Here is a 20,985-nt window from a genome sequence, read left to right on the forward strand (position 1 = left end):
GTCTCCTTTTGCCTACTCACATATGTACACTTTTGAGTTACTACCCATCTTTTTTTTCAAAAATTTGCAACACTGAGAAGCAGAACTGTAAACGCACAATAATAAAACCTCTGGAAAAGGGTCCTTTGAAAAATTGAAAGACAATGTTTCATTTATTAATCCAGCATTTTGTGAATGGAAATACCTATCGGGGAGTCTGGTGGTAGCGCAGTGGGTTAAGCGCACCTGGTGGAAATACCTATCATATTGCAAAAGTATACGAACCCAGTTCAAGCCCCCAGCTCCCCACCTGCAAAGGGGGTCGATTTACAAGTGGTGAAGCAAATCTGCAGGTGTCTATCTTTCTCTCCCCCTCTGTCTTCCCCTCCTCTCTCCATTTCTCTCTGTCCTATCCAACAACAAAAGCAATAAAACAATGACGACAGCAATAACAGTAACGGTGATAAACAACAAGGGCAACGAAAGGGAAAAAATGGCCTCCAAGAGCAGTGGATTCATGGTGCAGGCACTGAGCCCCAGCGATAACCCTGGAGGCAAAAAATAAATAAAAATAAAAATAAACTTAGCATATGGTAGAAAGACCTAAAAAAAAGACACCATCAAGTACCTAATGAAATAGTTTCTATTTAGACCTAGATACCCTCCCCACTTACTTCCTATTTCACTTCCCTCAATCACTCCAAAGCTAACTTTGTCAGACACAGTAAGAACTACAAAAGCTGGATATGGGCAAGAGACAAGCATACTTTAATGATGGCTCTTTTGGTTACTACCAGGTCAACCCAATACCCAGGGCCCTCCCTAGTCAGGGAATCCTGGGATTCCCACACAGACATGATGGGCCTAGACCTTTAATAGATCCCTCTCTCCACTGTCACTGGTAATCTCCATCAGGAACAACATAATAGACCCCTCTGTGGGCCCCTACAGGACCTTGTCCTCAATGTGGATCAACAATGGTAGGGACTGCCCCATTCTCTGAAGGGAGAATGAGCCAAAATAACACTCAAGGAAGATGGATCCAGCCAATGAGTGCAGCCTAGAATGTTCCTAGCTATGATCACAGAGTACGAGGCAGATGTACAGCAATATAGAGGTTACTCAGACTCCTGCTCTGAATATGGGTCCCAAATTCAATGGGGTTTTACAGCTCCAGACTGGGGAGCTACTCTCTTCCCTGATATAGCTTTCTAGTCCTATTTCTCTGACACCATCTCCCCAGAGAATGCCTTTGGCCTATCTCCATGTTAGCTGTCAGGCTCAAACAAAAATTAGTAGAGTCATGGGCCCCTGGAATATACCTAAAATAAACCTACTAGTTTTTTTTTCCAAAATGGAGACCCCAAATCTCATCTGCTATACTTCTGCCTTTAGGTTCCTGATTACTAAACAATTTGTTCTTCTTTATATCTTAATTCTTTTTCAGCCACCAAGTTGCAGATATTACCATGACATCAACCTGACTTCCCTGGACAGACGACCCCACCAATGTGTTCTGGAACCCCACCTCCCCAGAGCCCTACCCCACTAGGGAAAGACAGAAACAGGCTGGGAGTTTGGATCCACCTATCAACGCCCACGTCCAGCGAAGAAGCACTTACAGAAGCCAGACCTTTCACCTTCTGCATCCCATAATGATCCTGGGTCCATGCTCTCAAAGGGATAAAGAATAGGAAAGCTTTCAAGGGAGGGGATGGGATACAAAACTCTGAGAGTTGGAATTGTGTGGAATTGTACCCTTCTTATCCTATGCTCTTGTCGATATTTTTTATTTTATGAATAAATTAAAACATTTTTTAAAATACTTAGTATATGGTTCAATGTGTAAATATCAGTTTAATCCTACATTTGAAATAGGATAATGATCGAGCACTAGCTCCTTTCCTGAGAATTTATTATATACACAGGTATACACTTCTCAAAGTATTTTTTTACTGCCACCAGGGTTATCACTGGAGCTTGGTAGTTGTAGGACTAACCTATTTTTCTTGATAGAGACAGAAAGAAATTGAGAGGATTGGGGAAATAGAAGGAGAAATAGAGACACTGAAACATGGCCCTGCAGGTGAGGATGGAAGGGGTAGGGGAGGCTAAAATGCAAGTCTTTGCATTCTTGTCCTTACTGGGGCTTTACTATTCAGACCACTTCTTCAGATTGAGAAAAACACACAGCACTGAAACTTCCTCTAAAATGTTAAAGGCCAGGCTAGAATTCTTCTGAATCCCAATTTCATGGGAAAGATGCTTATAATCAAACAGCCCACCAAAGATTTTCAAATTATTGGATCACACACTACCACGAAGTTAGGATAATAGTAAAATGATAAAGTAAAAATAAATCTAACTTTGGAAGAGGGTGCAGTGAATCATAAATACATCTAAGTGAATGTGAAACTACATGCTTAAAATGTTAAAATTTTGTAAAATGATATAAAGCTCTAATAATCAAAAAATTATTTTAAAGACATATATAGAAATCTAAATGTTATCAAAATTGAATCAGTTAAACAACCACAACAGAAATCTCTGCAGTTAACACTGTAGCTGTCCTTCAGTGGGACAAAGAGCCTTGGTACTTTCCACTTTATATGCTTCCATACTGCCTTAATAGTTGACCACAGGAAAGTATTAAAAATTTAAAAGCTCACATATAAAATCTATCTTTATTCAGTATGTGACTGAGAAATTAGATCTTAATTCTGTTACTTTTCTAAAAGATTAGCATTCTGCCTACAAAATATTCTCAAAATAATGTCATAAATTGAATAATGCATGGTAAGTATGGACAGGAGAGCTAATAACCAGGTACTCTTTTATATTCACAATCAGTAATATACCTCATTGACATTGGGAAATATAAGCATGCTAGACTTGATTTGGGGGCTGAGAATTCCTTTTAGAACTCCATGTTTGGTCTCTAAGCAGTACATACATATAACAATATCAATCCCATTGGGGTTTGTTCTGCTATGGGAGGATGTTTAATTTATTTTCAGACACACTCAGAGGGAGGGAGGTGTTCAGCAAGCTCTATCTGCAGCCCTACCGTGCAATTGTTTTCATCAAGAAGTTCAATCCCCTTACTCCTAAGCCCCTAGGTGGAATTTAGGAAGGCGAATAGTATAGAGAGTGGAGTTAATATGTTTTTAATGTGTCCATTTTATCAAACTTAGCATAAAGTAACCTTTCAGCAACAGAACAAATGCTACTCTTCTAAATAAAAATATATAGGAAGCTGTGATATTTTCCATCAGCAGTTTCTGGGTATTAGTTAAGGCTCATACTGATAGCATACTATGTTGTTTTAACTATTAAGCTGTTGCAAAGATTTTTAGAAGTCAGTGTATATCAAACCAAGATTTCATATCACATTATTCTAGAAGAGAAGGAAGATCTAATCAAAGCAAGGCATTAGCTGGGTTTCTCATTACTAATGGAATCCATCATTCCTTAATACTCACATAGCTTAACCTGACACCAAGTCATTTAAATCTTTTCAAATAAGTAAACTTATGCTTTGGGTTGGCTATGCTTTTCCTAATGTGACTTGGCAGGTTATTGCTCATAGTTATAAGACAGCACAGTGACTTTGAAACAGTCATGTTACAAATAAGTGTGTAAAAGAAGCCCAGGTTTAACAAGTATTGAAGTACAAATTTATTTACATTACACTTTACTAATGTCACACTGTCTATTGTTTAATTTTGAAATTGCTAATGACAAGGTTTGTTCTTTTTTTTTTTTTTTTTTTAGATAGTGATTCTGGCAGTTAAGTTTCTTTACAAATATTATACTGAGGAGTGGGAGGGATGGAGAAGAGAGGAAGAGAAGAGAAAAATTCACATAATTAAAAAAGGATCACAAATATGAAAATATTTTGGGTGTGATTACTCTATTTTTAGCTTTTGTCAGCTGAATATATTAACATTTTTTATGTCTAGACTAGGACAATAGAATAAATTATCTGAGGTTTTTTGCTATTATGGATAAGAAAACATGCCATTAGAATGCATTTAAGAAGGGCCAGGTGATGGCAGACCTGGTTCAGTGTACACATTACAATGCACAAAGATCCAGGTCCAAGCACTCAGTCCCCACCTGCAAAGGGAAAGCTTCATGAGAAGTGAAGCAGTGCTGTGTCTCTCTTTTTCTCTCCCTATCTTCCCTTCCCTCTCAACCTCTCTCTCTTTATTTAATAATTAATAATAAAATCTTTTTTAAAAAATGTTAAAATTATTCCAAAAAATGAATGCATTCAGGGGTCAAAGAGCTCACCGTGTAGAGCACATGCCTTGCCATCCATGTGGCCCAGATTTGATGTATTATATTGTACTGTATTATTTGTTTTTTTCCATAAGAGTACTGCTCAGCTCTGGCTTAAAGTAAGAACTATGGTGAAATTCATGGACATCAAATGGAAGAAAGAAGTAGAAAAATAGGGTAGATAGCTAACAACTGAGATAAACATGCAGGACCTTAGCAGAAAGGAAATCTATACCTTAAAATATATTTTTTTCCCAAAGAATTATCTCAATCCTGGGGTTGGATGGTTGTGTACCTAGTTGAGCGCACATGTTACGATTAGCAAGGGCCCAAGTTCAAGCCCCCAGCCCCATCTGCAGGGGGAAAGATTTGCAAGTGGTGAAGCAGTGCCACAAGTGTCTCTCTGTCTCTCTTCCTATCTTCCCTTCCCCTCTCAATTTCTGATTATCTCTATCCAATAATAAAGGATTAAAAAACAAAAAGACTTATCTCAATCCTTAACCAGTACCACTAGAAATTTTTCAAGAAATGACACTACAAATTACCTGCCCCTTTCAGAAGGAAATACAGAACCCTGGATTCTAACCTCAGAACTGAAGTGGAAGGTAGAGCAGGTAGGGGTGATCAAAAGGTGGTGGGGGTCCACTTAACTTTGTTGGAAGGATATTGGTACTCTGGTAATGGGTATGGTATAACATGGTAACATCCATTTGAAGACGGATGAATCTATACTACTAAAAGAGTATAACTAAAAATGTAGAGTAAACCAACTTAATAATAATAAAGTAAAAAACAGTAAGGAAGAAATATAGACAAAAGTATGTAGAAAACTCAGACTTTTTTTTAGGGGGCTAATGCTTTACAGTGCAATCATTGACATATGCATACATTTTCATTATGTAATAGGCCTCAAAGTGTTCTTCCTGTCCTCCTCCCCCTCCCCAGAGTCCTTTGCTTTGGTGCAATACACCATGTCAAGTCCATGTTTCACTTTGTGCTCTCCCTCCCCATCTCTACCTTACTGTATCCCACTAACAAGTGAGATCATTTGATATTCGCCCATTTCTTTTTGGCTTATCTCACTCAACATGATTTCCTCAAGTTTCATCCAAGAAGTTGCAAAGGAAACAACCTCATCCTTCCTTCTTCTTAACCCTCATATCTTTGCCACTACCACAAGATGATCAGCAGTAGTCTTCTTAAAGGGTCTCAATTGACTCTAATTAACCACCAGTGAAAAACTTTTTGCTAATGTCGAACAAACAGATAAACAGTAAAAGATATTGAAGCTCAAGTCACACTTGGCTATAAATTGGGAAACAACTCCCTAAAGTTATTCAACAGAATCAAAGGTCCTTTTATTTAAGAACTAATCTGCTTTAATTTTTTAAATACTTTTAAAAGATTTATTTATTCACGGGGTGGTGGAGAATCAGAGCACCACTCTAGTATATGTGAGGGTGGGGACTGAACTTGGGACCTAATGCTTGAGAGTCCAAGACTTTAGCCACTGTGCCACCTCTCAGGTTTCTGTTTTACTATTTTAAAGGGACTAACCTGGGGGTAGGGAAGTAGAATAATGGCTATGCAAAAAGCCACCACCGATGCCTAAAACTCTGAGGTCCTAGGTTCAGTCAGTAATAATACCATAAGCTAAAGCTGAGCAATGCTCTGATAAAATAAATACATTAAATAAACAAATACAGGGACCAATCTTAAAAACTCCTATTATTAGAACAGAAGAAACAATGAAACTAGAAGTAGCTATCAATAAAAACATGTGAAATGTGAAAAAGCCTAGCTCACTGCAGTTTCTTACTGCAGTGGTTCCCAGCTGATCCATGATAGAATTTTTTTTTAGTATAAATTTGCTTCTTTATTCATAATATAGTTGTCTACATATATGTGCATTTGCTCTAGACCCTCATTTTGTTTCCTTTATTAGGGGATTAATGGTTTACTGTCAACAGTAGAATAAAGTACATGTATAACACTTCTCAGTTTTCCACTTAACATTCTAACCCCCTCCTAGGTCCTCCACCACATGGTACAATTTTCATCAGTCCTTAATGACTGCACATACTAAAACAAAGTTGTAAGTTCTCCATAAAGCTAAATTTGTTTAGTCTACAGAATGATCATTGACTCAAACTATATAATTCATGGTTTAATATCACTTTAGTGAGGGGTTAACTATTTACAGTACAGCTGTTGACTCAAGGGTACAATTTCTTCTCTCCCCATGAAAAGTGTCTGCAAAACACCTAGATTCTTATCCACCTTCATACGCCAGGCCCTAAATGTCCCCATCTCACAACTCACCTTCCCCAGGGTATTTTGATTTAGTCCAAGTTTTACTTTGTGTTTCCCCTTTTCAATTTTCTGGTGCTATCATGAAATGACCATTAAAGAGAGAGAGAGAGAGAGAGAGAGAGAGAGAGAGAGGGAGAGAGAGAGATTGAGATTTTAATTTCCTTACTCAGCAAAACAAGAAATTGACTAAAACATATGGTCCATATGGTGTGTGTGTGTGTGTGTGTGTGTGTGTGTGTGTGTGTGTGTGTGTAAATCAGACAAGCTCTGCAGCCATGGAAAATCCAATCAAGTTTAAAATTATTATATAAAATTAGAAGAATTTCTGAGATATAAAGAATCTAAAGTTTCTTTCCATAGGAAAAAAAAAAATCTGTTTCCATCATTACTCTCACACATAATATTCCTAGTACACAGCAACCAATTCATTGATACCAGCTGGATATGCTGTGATGTAATTCATTTCTGACAGTAAGTGGAGTTAGTGTACACCTCATAAGTTAAGGACTCAGTCTTACAAGATATCCCCCTAACCTTCAGATACTTATCACTAGTACTATATTCTCATGTTATCCACAACTTCTGTTCTAGTCATGTCACTTGGGCTAAAAGCTGGAGGTTCCCACAATAGCTCACAAAACTCAGGGAAAACAAAATGTTTACTGATTTGCAGTATAGTAAATGTTATGATTTAAAGTGCAACAAAGACATGTGTAAATAGTCAGATGAAGAGACATGTAGGTCAAGATCTGGAAGTATCTAGTGTCCATGGAGTTCAAGTGTATTACCAGAACTCCAGCACACAGATGGTTCACAGATCTCAGAACCCCATGGTTTTAGGACTTTTCTGGAGGCTTCATTGCATAGGTGACGATCAATTATTAGCTCAATCTCTGGCCCCTGTTCTTTTCTAGAAGAACAGGGGTCAGAGCTGAAAACTCCACATTTCTAACAATGTCTTGGTCCTTTTGGTGACAAGTCCCTATCCTGACATTATTCAGGTTCCCAGCAAGTGTCCCTTCATTAAATTAAAAGATACTCCTATTACTCAGGTAATTCCACAGGATTTAGAGGCTGCTATCAGAAATCAGGATTAAATATCAGAGGAAGAAATATTCCTATCACTTAGGATATTATAAGAGTTTTAGGGACTCTTGTGTAAGGAAAAAGGGGCAGAGAACAATATAATTTTCTGGTTTTTCATAGCCTAGCTTACTTGGTTGACCTGTGGCTATTGACCACCTTAGAGCAAACAAACGAAAAAACAAGCAATAATACCTCAAAAAAATACTAGCACATTATTAAGATTCAATTTGGTCATTAACATTAGCCCAGCCCATCATTATGCGGATGAAAGCTCCATCATCGTAAAAGATAAAGCCTCCCAACCCAAAACCACTCAGATTTTCAGTCTTAAAATGTACAAAGGGCAATACCAGTACAGCAAATACCTCTTATGGAGTCCACTCCCATGCAGAGAAGGCAAGGTGACATAGGCACAGAACTACTGGGCTATACAAACCACTTCTATTATGCTAAATGGAAAGAAGGTATAACTCCACATATGAATGAAATCTTAGGAACTCTGACCCAAAGTTTTAAGGATGGTTACAGCTTCTTACTTAGCAATCATCCCTGTTTTTGGCAATATGTATATGCAGCCCTGGTCCTATGATCCCATCAGATGGGAGTGGAGATGAAGGTGAAGTTGAGATAATACAGTAAAGAAACAAGTATAGCGAGTAAGGCGGTAGTGCAGTGGGTTAAGTGCAGGTGGCGCAATGACCCCGGTTCGAGCCCCGGGCTCCCCACATGCAGGGGAGTCCTTCACAGGTGGTGAAGCAGGTCTGTAGATGTCTATCTTTCCCTCCCCCTCTCTTTTCCCCTCCTCTCTCCATTTCTCTATGTCCTAACAATGATGACATCAATAACAACAACGGTAATTACAACAACAAAAAAAGGGCAACAAAAGGGAAAATAAATAAATATTTACAAATATTTAATTAAAAAATTTTGAAAGTATAGTCTTTATAACAGTATACTCCTATGGACTTGAGTAAGAACTAGTCATTCCAACAGCCTTCCCCAACTCTCTCCCTCAAATTCACCAGGGCTTTTCTTAAAGGACCCTACTTAGTGGGGTACTCTGCTTTAATCCCACATCATGCTGAATGTGAACTCTCTGACAAAGGCACATATGCCAGCTCTTCATATTTTTCTCTCATTTTAGACAACTAAAGTGTTGACTGTCTACCCCAATTCTGTATCAACTTAGTACTCCAGGAAAGTGTCTCTCTGGCCATTATGTACTTTTTTTTTTTATCTTAAGCAAAGATGGCCAATCACCTAAATGTATACAATTATTTTCTGTTCTGATTCTTTTTATATCATCCTGAGCATCTGCATCTACCATCAGATAAGCAAAGCCCCATCCGAAGTTGGGGGTATATGTTGTCAGGGCCCATTACCCAGGGCTACATCAGTCTTATTTTCTGCCGATGTTCTGGGCTTTCCCACCTGGGGATCTGCCATATAGTTATTATAGTCTCTACTCTGACTGCAAACCAAACAGATCTCACTGATATTTCTTTTTAACTTCCTTATTGGGGGATTAATGGTTTATAGCCGACAGTAAAATACAATACTTTGTACGTGTATAACATTTCCACATAATGATTCAACCCCTACTGGGTCCTCCTCTGCCAAGATCTCACTGATATTTTTGGGCCTCAGAGACTTGCAAGAGTAATACAAGACTCAATCCATGTCTGCATTGCTGCAGTGTCCTCATATCCACTCATTCCTTCTGTCCAAGTGGCCACCTCAAGCAAGTATATATATGAGAGATATATGCTTGTTGAGTCCAATCACCTTAAAAATCTAAAAAGGGTCTGTGATGGGCATTCAAATTGTTCTACTTTTTAAAAAAATTTTTTTATTTATTCCCTTTTGTTACCCTTGTTTTATCATTGTAGTTATTATTGTTGTTGTTGATGTCCTTGTTGTTGGATAGGACAAAGAGAAATGGAGAGAGGTGGGGAAGACAGAGGGAGAAGAGAAAGATAAGACACCTGCAGACCTGCTTCACCACTTGTGAAGCAACTCCCCTGCAGGTGGGGAGCCAGGGGCTCGAACCGGGATCCTTAGGCCCATCCTAGCACTTAGCGCCACCTGTGCTTAACCTGCTGTGCTATCGCCCGACTCCCTAAATTGTTCTACTTTAATGCACTCTTCAAATTCCCATGATGACTTCAACAGTGGTATGCCTCACTTTAATGGGTCAAGCTTCTGCCAGTGAGTCAGAAAACCCCAAACATAAGAGCTTTTACCATGGTTCAGTTGTTCTTTTACTGATAGGAAAACAATAAGCAATTCAAATTCAGCCCACTAAGCTACTCTGTCTTTATAGTGGTGGTCTTACAAATTAGATGTGTGTTCTCCTTGGAATTACCTCTTATAAATCAAGCAGCTCCTTGTTGGTCAGTTGTGACCTGTGTGTAGGACACTGTCCAAGTGGCAAAAGAATCCAGCAGCTTTTTCAAGTATTCCTGAGTCAATCTTTAAGGAAAAGAGGCATCCTGCACACTTCTCCTTGGATTCCCCAGGCACTATGATTCAGCATAAAACATTTCCATTTTATTATGGAAATCATTTTAGGCACCATCTCCCCATTTCAATGATTATCCAGGATCATGTAAAAAGTCAAGAGCATTGTGGGTTCCAAGATTATTTTGACTTTTAGTCACAGTACCAGTTTCAATTACTATCCAATAAATGAGCCAATAATTGCACTTCAAATAGATCCTCTGGTCCAAAGTGCTAGTACTTGTTGCTGGGAGGCACTCAAAGGCTTTAGTCACGTTAAGTGCCAGTCTAAGGTACACATGAAGCTATTACTGAGAATTTGTTCCTATTAGTACTCCAACTTCTACTCTGTACTTCAACAGTCTTAGCAGTTCCCATTAAGGATGCCCAATTATCAGTGCTTAAAGGCTGATCTTACTTGCTTTACAAAACTAGGTAGGGAAAGCATCCCACAGATACAATGTCTCCCTCTGTAATACAATTAAACAAAACCCTATACCAATTCTCCTACAAACTTTACCTTTTTTTTTTTTTAGACTTAAGTATTTAATAAAAGAAAAATGAAACCAAAGCATTGCTTAGTCATATAAAATACCAGAGACTTAACATGTGTCATGTCCACTGACCTATCTCCCTGGGCACTTTACATTCTTAACTACAGTAATCTCTAGTAAGATTTGATTAATAATTATTGATTTTACAATTATCAGGTAGGGCAACTGTTTCTTGGCCAAACAATTTACATTCCATAAAACATGCAGATTAAAAAGATACAACTTTGGGGTTGGGTGGTAGTATATCAGGTTAAGTGTACATGTTACCATGTACATGGACTTGGATTCAAGCACATACTCTCTACTTGCAGGGGTGACACTTCACAAGCTGTAAAGTAGGTCTGCAGGTGTCTCTTTTTCTCCCTTCCTCTCTATCTACCCTACCTCAATTTTTCTCTGTCCTATGCAATGAAAAATAGAATGAAAGAAAAAAAAAAATGGCTGCCAGGAGAGGTGGATTCATAGTGCCAGCATAAAGACCTAGCAATAACCCTAGTGGCAGAAAAAAAAAAATACAACTATACATAAAGCCTGTTTAAACATTCCAACTTTTATAAAACTAACAACCCCCTATAATCTTATGTTCTTTCAGTCACTTTAGGGATTGACCAATGGGTTTCGGTATCACAGTTTCCATATCAAAGAATTGTGGGAACTTCTTGACTTTGCCCACTTATGCAGGCAGCGTAAATCCCTCCCAAGAGTTAAAATAAAGGAGCCTGACCTTTTTGTCAAGCTTTATCTCATCTAGTTTTCTTAAGCATTGTCCAAGCAATTGCTGGTCAGATCTTTTCCTGTTGGAGAAAGTGCTATACAAAGCCTTTCTTTTTGTTGGTCTATGTGCTGAGGTTATTATTATTATTGATTTAATATAGATTTACAAAATTATAAGATAACAGGGGTATAGTTCTACACCTTCCCACCACCAGAGTTCTCTGTCCCAATTTCCTCCATTGGAAATTGCAGTAGTTCTCCCAAGATCACAGATACGGGATGACTATTATTTCTGTATCTATCTATATTTATATATATTTGCCCATTTTGTTCTATTTTGTTCTCTCCCTTTCTAAGTCACACCTACTACTTCCATTTTTCCCCCCTCTTCTTTCTCTGGGCCCTGATGGAACTGGAGTTCAAAGCCCTCTAGTCATCTTCCTCTAGCATTTACCCCTTTGAAAGTATAGACCAAAAGTCTTTATGGGGTGCAGGTGGAAGGTCTGGCTTCTAATTGCTTCTCTGTCAGACACAGGCAGGTCAATCCATACCCCCAGCCTATTTCTATTTTTCCCTAGTGGGGTAGGGTTCTGGAGAGGTGAGGATCCGGGACACTTTGGAAAGGAATTCAAAATGCACTACCCTTTAGCAAGTAGATGTGTTCCCTGGCCCAGATGTCCTCTGAATCCAATAAAGTCTATGGCTTTCCTGGCCCAGATGTCCTCTGAATCCAATAAAGTCTATGGTTTCATCACATCAGCATGATCAATTATTAATTCAATCTCTTGCCCCTTTCCTATTCTGGAAGGGTGAGGCTCAGTCTGAAATTTCCATGTTACTAATCATGACTTGGTTAGCCTGATGACTAGCCCCTATTCTGAGGGTATTCATGTACCCACAAAAAGTAACATCAATAAATTATTAGACAACCCTATTATCCAGCTAATTCCAATGGATTTAGGATCTTGGTATCAGGAATCAAATCCAAAGACCAAATAATAGAATAAGACGGTCCCTGTAACAAGGAAATAACAAGGGTTTGGGGAGACCTGTGTGGAAGATATATACACTTCAAAAATCAGGATTAATTTGGTGTACAATCTTTTTGATGACAGTCACAAGTTTAAGCATGTGCATTTGAACCATTTATATGCTTAAAACACTACATGTGTCTTGAAAACAAAATTACATATGGAAACCACATGTATCTGAAATATAGCTGAAGACAGCTATAGAAGAATATTGTGGGTCTGGGTGGTGGTGCAACTGGTTGAGCGCACACATTATAATGCACAAGGGTGGATACTCAAGCCCCTAGTTCTCACCTTGTGGGGGGAGGGAGAAGCTTCAGAAGTGGTGAAGCAGTGCTACTGGTATCTCTATCTCCTTTTCCCCTCTCAATTTCTCTCTGTACTGTCAAATATTTTTTAAAAGAAGAATATTGCATTTCTCAGTTTAAATCAGAAAAGTTCCACCTTAATATTCTAAAAGGTTTTTTCTTCTATGGTAAGACATCCAAGTACATTTTTATAATGAAATTGCTCTCCAAGATATTATTTCACTTCAACTGAAAATGTCAGTTTCATAATAGGATTAAAAAAATTTGGAGGGGTCAGGCGGTGGGTGGCACACCTGGCTAAGTGCACACATCATAGTGCGCAAAACCTGGGTTCAAGCCCCTAGTCTCCATATGCAGTGGTTAAAGCTTCACGAGGGTGAAGTAGGGCTGCAGGTGTCTCTCTGTCTCTTTTCCTATCTCCCTCTCCCTTCTCAACTTCTGTCTCTATCCAATAAATAAATAAATAAAAATTTTTTGAATGTCACTTGCCTCTAGGGAATTTGTCTTGACTAAACAAAAACCACAGCTAGGTATAAAAATCTTACATAAAACTATTCTTAATTATTGTCTACCTACCACTGAAGGGTCTCAAAAATTAGGCCATATTTCTTCCAATTTTAGATAGCTGTAGTTGTGCTGACTTGAAGCCTACACCTGATTTATCCTGTTATTATCAGGTAGCTGTTCTAAGAACTTCTTAGAAAAAGACATTAATTGCATAATAAAGATGCTGTACCAGGTTTAATTCAGACTATGGCACACACTGATATGAAGTCAAAATTTGTGCTTGTGTCATCAGAACCAGAGTCAGCTTCAAGTGTTACTGTGTCGTAAAACAAAAGAAAGCATCCTGTTAAACTGAAGATTATACTCACGAAGCAGTTGTAATTTTCCCAATGAACATATGCGGTAGCTTCCTTTCCTTTCTATTCTACCTTGCTTTGCAGTATATAAATACTTAAGCTTCTGAAGCAGAGAACATACATTTCCAATGAATATATAAGCATTCATTCATATTTTCATTGTATCTCAAGCTGTTCTTTTTGTAGCAACACCTTTTTGAGATGTCTGTCAATTAATAACTATGAATTACTTCTATTAGTAGACTGTCAATTAAGAAATGTGTTCCTCAGTTAGTGGCAGAGAAATAACTGTATGTTAGTGATTAAGAAGCGCGTAATTGCAGCATTCAATACCTACTGTTGTTCCTAATGCCAACAGGCTGACTCAGACTAATGAGCTCTTCCAGTACCACTGTCTAACACAGGCCTGTCAAGATGAGCACTCAGCTGTGGAGTCTCCAGAAGAATTCATCCAACCATTGCACTTGCTTCTCATACATAAAGAGGACTGATTTTTTTTTAGCTTCTTTGCCACAAGGAATTGCACTGAAAACAAAGCATCAAATGATTTTGTAAAGAATACTCCTTCCCTTCTTTACAACTGATTCCTAAATAGATCAAGAACGCTGCTTGTAATGATGATTTTGTTGGGGGGATATTAATGGATCTCCTACAACGAGATGAAAACTCAATCCTGGTTAAGTAACAAAATTGCAGCCCAAAGTGAGCCAGAATGCAAAGGAGGGACAAGGCAGTCTGCATGTCTTTGGCGTTCTTAGTTATTATTATTGGGGATGGGATGGCGATGGGCGAAGCTGAGTCTAGATGATGCAGCCCAAAGTGGGCGAGGCGCCCCGCTCCGTGCCCGCCCCGCCCCAACCATCCAGTGTTAGCGCCCGTGCCCAGCGAGACCTAAATAGCATCCCCGGTCCCAATTCCTTCCCAGGCCGGGATCACAGACATCTCGGCCCCCAAATTTTAACCGTGGTGTTTACACACAGACACACGCCTCCAGAACCGCAACACCTGGTTTTTCAGGCTCTCCTCTGCACCCGCCCCACCCACTCCCAAGTTCACAACATTGTCATATTTTCCTTCACAACTTGGGTTCCCGACCGCGCTCTGGCCCAGGCCTGTCTTCCTCGTCGTCCTGTGACACCCGGGGGGCAGCTGTCCTTTCTTTCTGCTCCCCCCCCGGACCCCCTCCCTGCACCTCCACTCACAGGCTTGCGGTGTCGGGGGGCAGCAAGTTCGACAGCGCCCTCCAGCTCGCCGCGGGCAGCTTCCTGCGACTGCAGTCTAGCAGGGGGGTGCGGCAGGAGCAGAGCGAGGGGCAGAGCCCCGCACGGGCGGCCGGCGGCGGCAGCAGCAGCAGCAGCAGCAGCAGGAGCACTGGGGCGAACGTCAGAAGCCTGGAAGGTGGTCTGGACCGACACTCCAGCAGCAGCTCCTCCCGGTCGCCTCGGGGCGCCGGCGCCATTTTCCCCCTCTCCCCCGACCTGAACCCGGTCGAGAATACCCGGGGGACAAAAGGCGGCTCGGCACAGATGTCAGGCAGCTGCGCTTCCACCCAGAGCCCCGGCAGGCGCCTGTCGTCACTCAAGTAGGGCGAGGGGCGGACACCCGGACAGCAACGTCCGCGGCTGAGGACAGGGCTAAGGCCCTACAGCTGTGCTCGTCTGCCCCGCCCCACGACTCTACTTCATCACGCACTGGAGCCAACCAATGGATGCCACAGAATGCGTTTACGTAGGTGGCGGGACTCAAGGGGGCGTGGCGCGCTCCTTAAGGGAGACTTGAAAGTGTCTTGAGCTCTCGCGCGCATCTCTGCGATCCCGCTGCCGTTCCTCCGCTAGAGGGCGCGGTGGTTCCTTGGGAGGAAATAGCACAGAATAGGAGTCCTACTTGGGATGGATTTATTATAGTAGTAGGAAAGATTCATCATAGTAGTAGGAAAGAATCTCATATCTATTCTGGGCTCCAGGGAATAGCAGATCGGTTGCCTTCTAAAGCTGCAGTCAGGCATGGAGTGCGAGAGATCCCATCGGTCCACCGGCCTCCAGAGTGGAGCCAAGCAGGAGCCTGCTCTGCCCCCTGCTGCTCGTTGTTCACCTGCGCCCTGCTGCACAATGGCTGCAACTCCCGCTCTCCTTCCTCGCAGGAAGCTTATCACTGTCAGTTAATGGGCCTGTGAGCTCCTGAAGGCAGAGGCCCTAATTCTTCTTCTTTTTAAATCCAGCTCCTATTCTAGCTTAGAATTCAATAAGGATTGGTAGCATCGCATACACAAGTCATGTCTCTAAGGATAAGGCTGATCTCTGCTCTTTATTGGAGAATGCTGGCCGAGATATGTACTCTGACTCTCAGAAAAACTTATGGGACACAGAAAATATTGAGGGCCGGCGGTGGCTCATACAGTTAAGTGCACATAGTACTAAGCACAAAGATGCCTGTTTGAATCCCATCTCCCCACCTGCAGTGGTGAAGCAGGTCGCTCTCCCTATCTTCCCTCCTAATTTCTCTCTGTCCTATCCAATAAAATGGGGGGGGGGAATAGCCACAGGGAGCGGTAGATTCATAGTGCCTGAATGGAGCCCCAACAATAACCTTGGGGGGGGAAAAAAGGAGGAGGAGAGAAAGAAAAGAGGAGAAGGAGGAGGAGGAGACGTATTAAACAGTCCACAACGTTAAGGCTAGATGTAAGGAAAGGCTTTATTTATCCTGAAGCAAAAGGCTATGAAGAATCTGTGAAGCTGGCCATCTCGAGCTCACTCTGTCCTGTACTGTGCTCAAGATTATGGAATAAATTTTAGAAAGATGGTGATCGCTTGCTTATATGTAGTGCCTTTACTCTTTTCACAAGGTATTTGCATCTTATTTGATCCCTCAGTGACAGTGAAATTGGCAAGATGGTCATTGTTGAAGCAACAAGCCCAGAGAGGTTAAGTCAAGTTACCAGAAAGCAGCAGCATATATTACTTTGGGTTTTCTGACTCTTATAAATAAAAGTAATAAGCAGGTTAAAGAGAGTGAAAACTGGGAGGGAGTAGGTAGCATAATGGTTATGCAAAGACTCTCTCTTCCCTGGGGCTCCAAAGTCCCAGGTCCAGTACCCCACACTACCATAAGCCAGAGCTGAGCAATGCTCTGGTAAATATAAATAAATAAATAAATAAATAAATAAATAAATAAATAAATAAAATGACAAACCCTAGATCATGGAGTTGTCTTAATAACTGAAATCAATCTTTTCTTGAGAGGTTGGGAGCCATAATTATGCTTTACCTTTAAAAAATATTTCTTGTTATATGGAAAAAATACTTAGCCTCTTAAATTTTAATTTGTTTGGCTGTAAATTGGAGATAATACTATAGCAGAAGATCCAACATACTGTTATAGGGATTAAAAGAGGAAGTATTTCTATTTATTTTGTCTTATAAATATTAATTACTACTATTAATAGTGCATTGTTTTTATCACTATGATTATTAAAGCTCTTAAAATTAAATGATTTTTTTAAAAAAAATTTTAAAAATTAAATGAAAAGAAGTTCTTGTTGTGGTCCAGGCACAGTGGATAAAGCCTTAGACTCTCACGCATCGGGTCCTGAGCTCAGTCCCTGGCAGCACATATACCAGAGTGGTGTTTTGTTCTTTCTTTCTCTCCTATCTTTCTCACTAATAAATAAATAAAATATTTAAAAATATATGTATTTCTTGTGGTCTGGGTGGTGGTGCAGTGAATAAAGCACTGGACTCTCAAGCATGAGGTCCTGAGTTTAATCTCCTGCAGCATATGTGCCAGAGTGATGTCTGGTTCCCTCACTCTCTCCCTCTCTATTCCTCCCCTCCTTCTCTCTCTTTCTATCCCTCTCATTAATAAATAAAATATTAAAAATATATTTCTTGCTATTAAGGATATATCCAATGTTCTAGTCCAGACCAAAAGTTTTTAAACCAAGACAGAAAAGTAAATCTTACTCTTGCCCTCCTCCTTGACCATTAAATATGCTTAAAAACCTCAATAAATGCTTGGTAAAGTAATAGTGAGCTTGTATTACATTCTATTTCTTTAAATCACTTCCCGTATGCATAATTTCATCACTGGAGGCTTTTTTTTTCTCAAACAGAGAAATGAACCCAGAGAGTCATGGAGAGACAAAGGCAGAGAGGCCACAGCATTGGTAAAATGACTCTGTGGCTCCTGAGTTTAAATCTAGGTTATGCATGTGCCAAGATACACACCCAGCTACTTGAGCTAACTTCTAATCCTCTTTGAATTTTTAATTTAAAAAATTTACCATACATCTACACTATGAAATTCCAAATTCTTTGTCCAAATAGTTAAAACTCCACAATCAGACTCCAGCTTACTATCCTTATTTTCAATATCTCCCTACTGTTTTTGCCATATTTAAACCACATTAAGTAACTTTCATTTCATAAATCAGACTATGCAGATCTACATTACTAATGCATGTTCTTTCTTCTATTGGTTTCTCTTCCACACTTTCTCTGGCAGTACATTTCCCCTATTGTATGTTTTTCTCTTTGAACATTTGGCATTTAGTGGTCTCCTCCTCGATCTTATTATATAACCACAGTCCATGACACCCAGTTAGGACATATTTAGTAAAGAAGCAATAATGTTAACAAAGTTTTCAAGATAAAATTCATTTACTGTCTATTATATTTCAGGCATAGCACAAATACAACAAAAGGTTCTAACCAGTGCAAGTAAGGATATGAAAGACATAAAGATTTTTTTTAATATTTATTTATTCATTAACAAAAGAGAAAAAGAGCAAGATAAAACCGGAGCATTACTCTGGCTCATGAAATGCCAAGAATTGAACTCAGGACTTCATGCTTCCAAGTTCAACTTTCAAGCCACTATACCAACTCCCAGACCACAAGGTACAAGAATTTCAATCTTAGAAAAAAAGAGAGAGGCTGGGTGGTAGCACACTTGGTCGAGTGCTCATGTTACAGTGCACAAGGGCCAGGGTTTGAGCCTCCAGTCCCCACCTGCAGGTGGAAAGTTTCACTAGTGGTGAAGCAGGGATGCAGGTGTCTCTCTGTCTCTCTTCCTTTCTACCTAACCCCTTCTCTCTCAATTTCTGGCTGTCTATCCAATAAATAAAGATAATTAAATTTTTAATTAAAGGAAAAAACAAGCTAGTCTTACTTGCAAAGAATATGATTGTCTGACGGGAAAAAAATCCAAGGAAATCCTCAAGTAAACTATTAAGAGTAGTATTTTTAAAGGTTCAGCACAGTAGTGGTTTGGGAGGTGGTTCAATGGATGAAACACTAGACTCTCAGGTATGAGGTCCTGAGTTCAATCCCTGGCATCTCATGTGCCAGAGTGATGCTCTAGTTCTCTTTCTCTCATTAACAGATAAGTAAAATCTCATTTAAAAAAATAAAAATAAAATTCAATACAGACCATGAGGTAGCACAGTGGAGAAAGTGTTGAATTCTTGGGCAAGAAGTTGTTTGATCCCTGGCATTACATACACCAGAGTGATGCTTTATGTAAATGTAAAATCCCATTTCTCTTTCCATCTACCTCCCCTTCTCTCCCTATCTCTTATTTAGTTTATTAATAAATAAGTGAAAATAGGGGCTGGGTGGTGGTGCACCTGGTTGAGCGCACATGTTACAATGCACAAGGACCCAGGTTCAAGCCCCCAATCCCCACCTACAGGAGAGAAAGCTTCACGAGTGGTGAATCAAGGCTGCAGGTATCTCTCTGTCTCTCTTCTTCTCTATCCCCCATTCCTCTCGATTTCTGGCTGTTTCTATTCAACAAATAAAGATAATAAATAAATAAATAAATAAATGAAAATAAATGTTTTAAATTTAGGGCTGACTACATAGCTCTCTTAGCATACTTGTTTCATCACACACACAAACCAGATTTAAGCTCAGAACTGACCACACTGAAGTAAACCTCATTGCTGTCAAGTCTTTCCTTCTGTCTTGCTGTCTCTGTCTCTGTTTTTCTATCTGAAAAAGTCTGCTGATTCAGTGAAGACCCAGTGATGATCAAAAATAAGCAAACAGTATTGGTGGCATAATGGTGAGTATAGCTGCCTTCCAAAAATAAGCAGACAGCTCAGCAAGATTGTAACTTTAAGATCAACCCACCAAAATCAGCATTATTCTAATTAATCAGCATTATAAAATAAAAATTAAACATACCATACAATAGTAAAAGGCAAAAGACACCAAAAATAAAGGATAGCTAGAATAAAACTAGAGTATCTAGATCAAATACAAGAAATATAAGTATCTTACATTATTAAAAATACTTTTAAAAGTATCAAAAATAACTAAGTAAATGAAGAGTTATACTATTTTTGTACTAAAATGATAAATCTTTAAAGTTTTATTTATGAGAAAGAGAGAAGAAGGGAGTGAGGGAGACAAAGAGAGGAAAAAAAAAGCCAAAGTATCACTCTGGTACAGGCACTATCAAATCAAACTCTGGATCTTATGTTTGAGGGTCCAAGGTTTTATCCACCTCCTGGACCACCAAAATAATTATCATAATAAAGATGTCAATTTTCTCAAACCTATTTGAAAACTTAAATTCTGATAAGAATCTCAAATGTGCATTGTATTACAAGGGGAAAAAATAATAGCAAAGATATTCGTGAGGTGAAACAAGGTAGAAGGACTTGCTTTAACAGTTTTTATGATGGATTTTAAAACTATAGTATTGCCACAAGGAAAGTTAAACTTTTGGTATATTACTGATTCATGGCTAGACATTTGATTTGTTATATATAGATAGAAATCCAAATCAGTGGAACAGGGATTTTGCAATAAATGAAGTCGTAATCTTTAAATAACTGCATGAGGGGGGAAGTGAAATAGAATCTTTTGTCACATCACATGCAAAAATCAAGTCAAGAAGCTGCAGGAGGGAGTTGGCGGTAGCGCAGCAGACTAAGCACACTTGGCACAAAACCCAAAAACCGGCCTAAGGATCCCTGTTGGAGCCCCTGCCTCCCCATCTGTGGAGGGATTGCTTCACAAGCAGTGAAGCAGGTGTGCAGGTGTATATCTTTCTCTCCCTCTCTCTGTCTTCCCCTCCCTCCTCTCTCCATTTCTCTCTGTCCTATCCAACAATGACAATATCAATAACAACAACAATAATAATTACAACAATAAAACAACAAGGGCAACAAAAGGGAATAAATAAATAAATAAATATTTTAAAAAAGAAGGTGCAGGATAGTTCACTTGGTAAAGCATATGCCTTACCATGTATGAGGCCCCAGGTTTAAACTCCAGCACAGTGGCATGAGGAGGAAGGAAAAGAGCTTCATGGATGATACAGCAATGGTGTGATGTCTCTCCCTATC

General features: G+C 39.6%; 1 protein-coding gene and 1 pseudogene across 5 annotated transcripts in view; one reads left to right on the plus strand and one right to left on the minus strand.

Annotated features, from left to right (window-relative positions):
- The window catches only part of LRIG2 (leucine rich repeats and immunoglobulin like domains 2), a 62,898-nt gene extending 47,227 nt beyond the window's left edge, over positions 1-15,671 (minus strand). For all 5 annotated transcript variants that reach the window (XM_060201862.1, XM_060201860.1, XM_060201861.1 and 2 more), the window contains exon 1: positions 14,834-15,671. In XM_060201862.1, coding sequence (XP_060057845.1) covers positions 14,834-15,090 — 257 coding nt within the window. In that variant the 5' untranslated portion in view covers positions 15,091-15,671. The remainder of the gene's footprint in view (positions 1-14,833) is intronic.
- The window catches only part of LOC103119870 (BCL2/adenovirus E1B 19 kDa protein-interacting protein 3-like), a 105,032-nt pseudogene continuing 99,681 nt past the window's right edge, over positions 15,635-20,985 (plus strand).

Source organism: Erinaceus europaeus, chromosome 11, assembly GCF_950295315.1.
Source record: "Erinaceus europaeus chromosome 11, mEriEur2.1, whole genome shotgun sequence".
NCBI lineage: Eukaryota > Metazoa > Chordata > Mammalia > Eulipotyphla > Erinaceidae > Erinaceus > Erinaceus europaeus.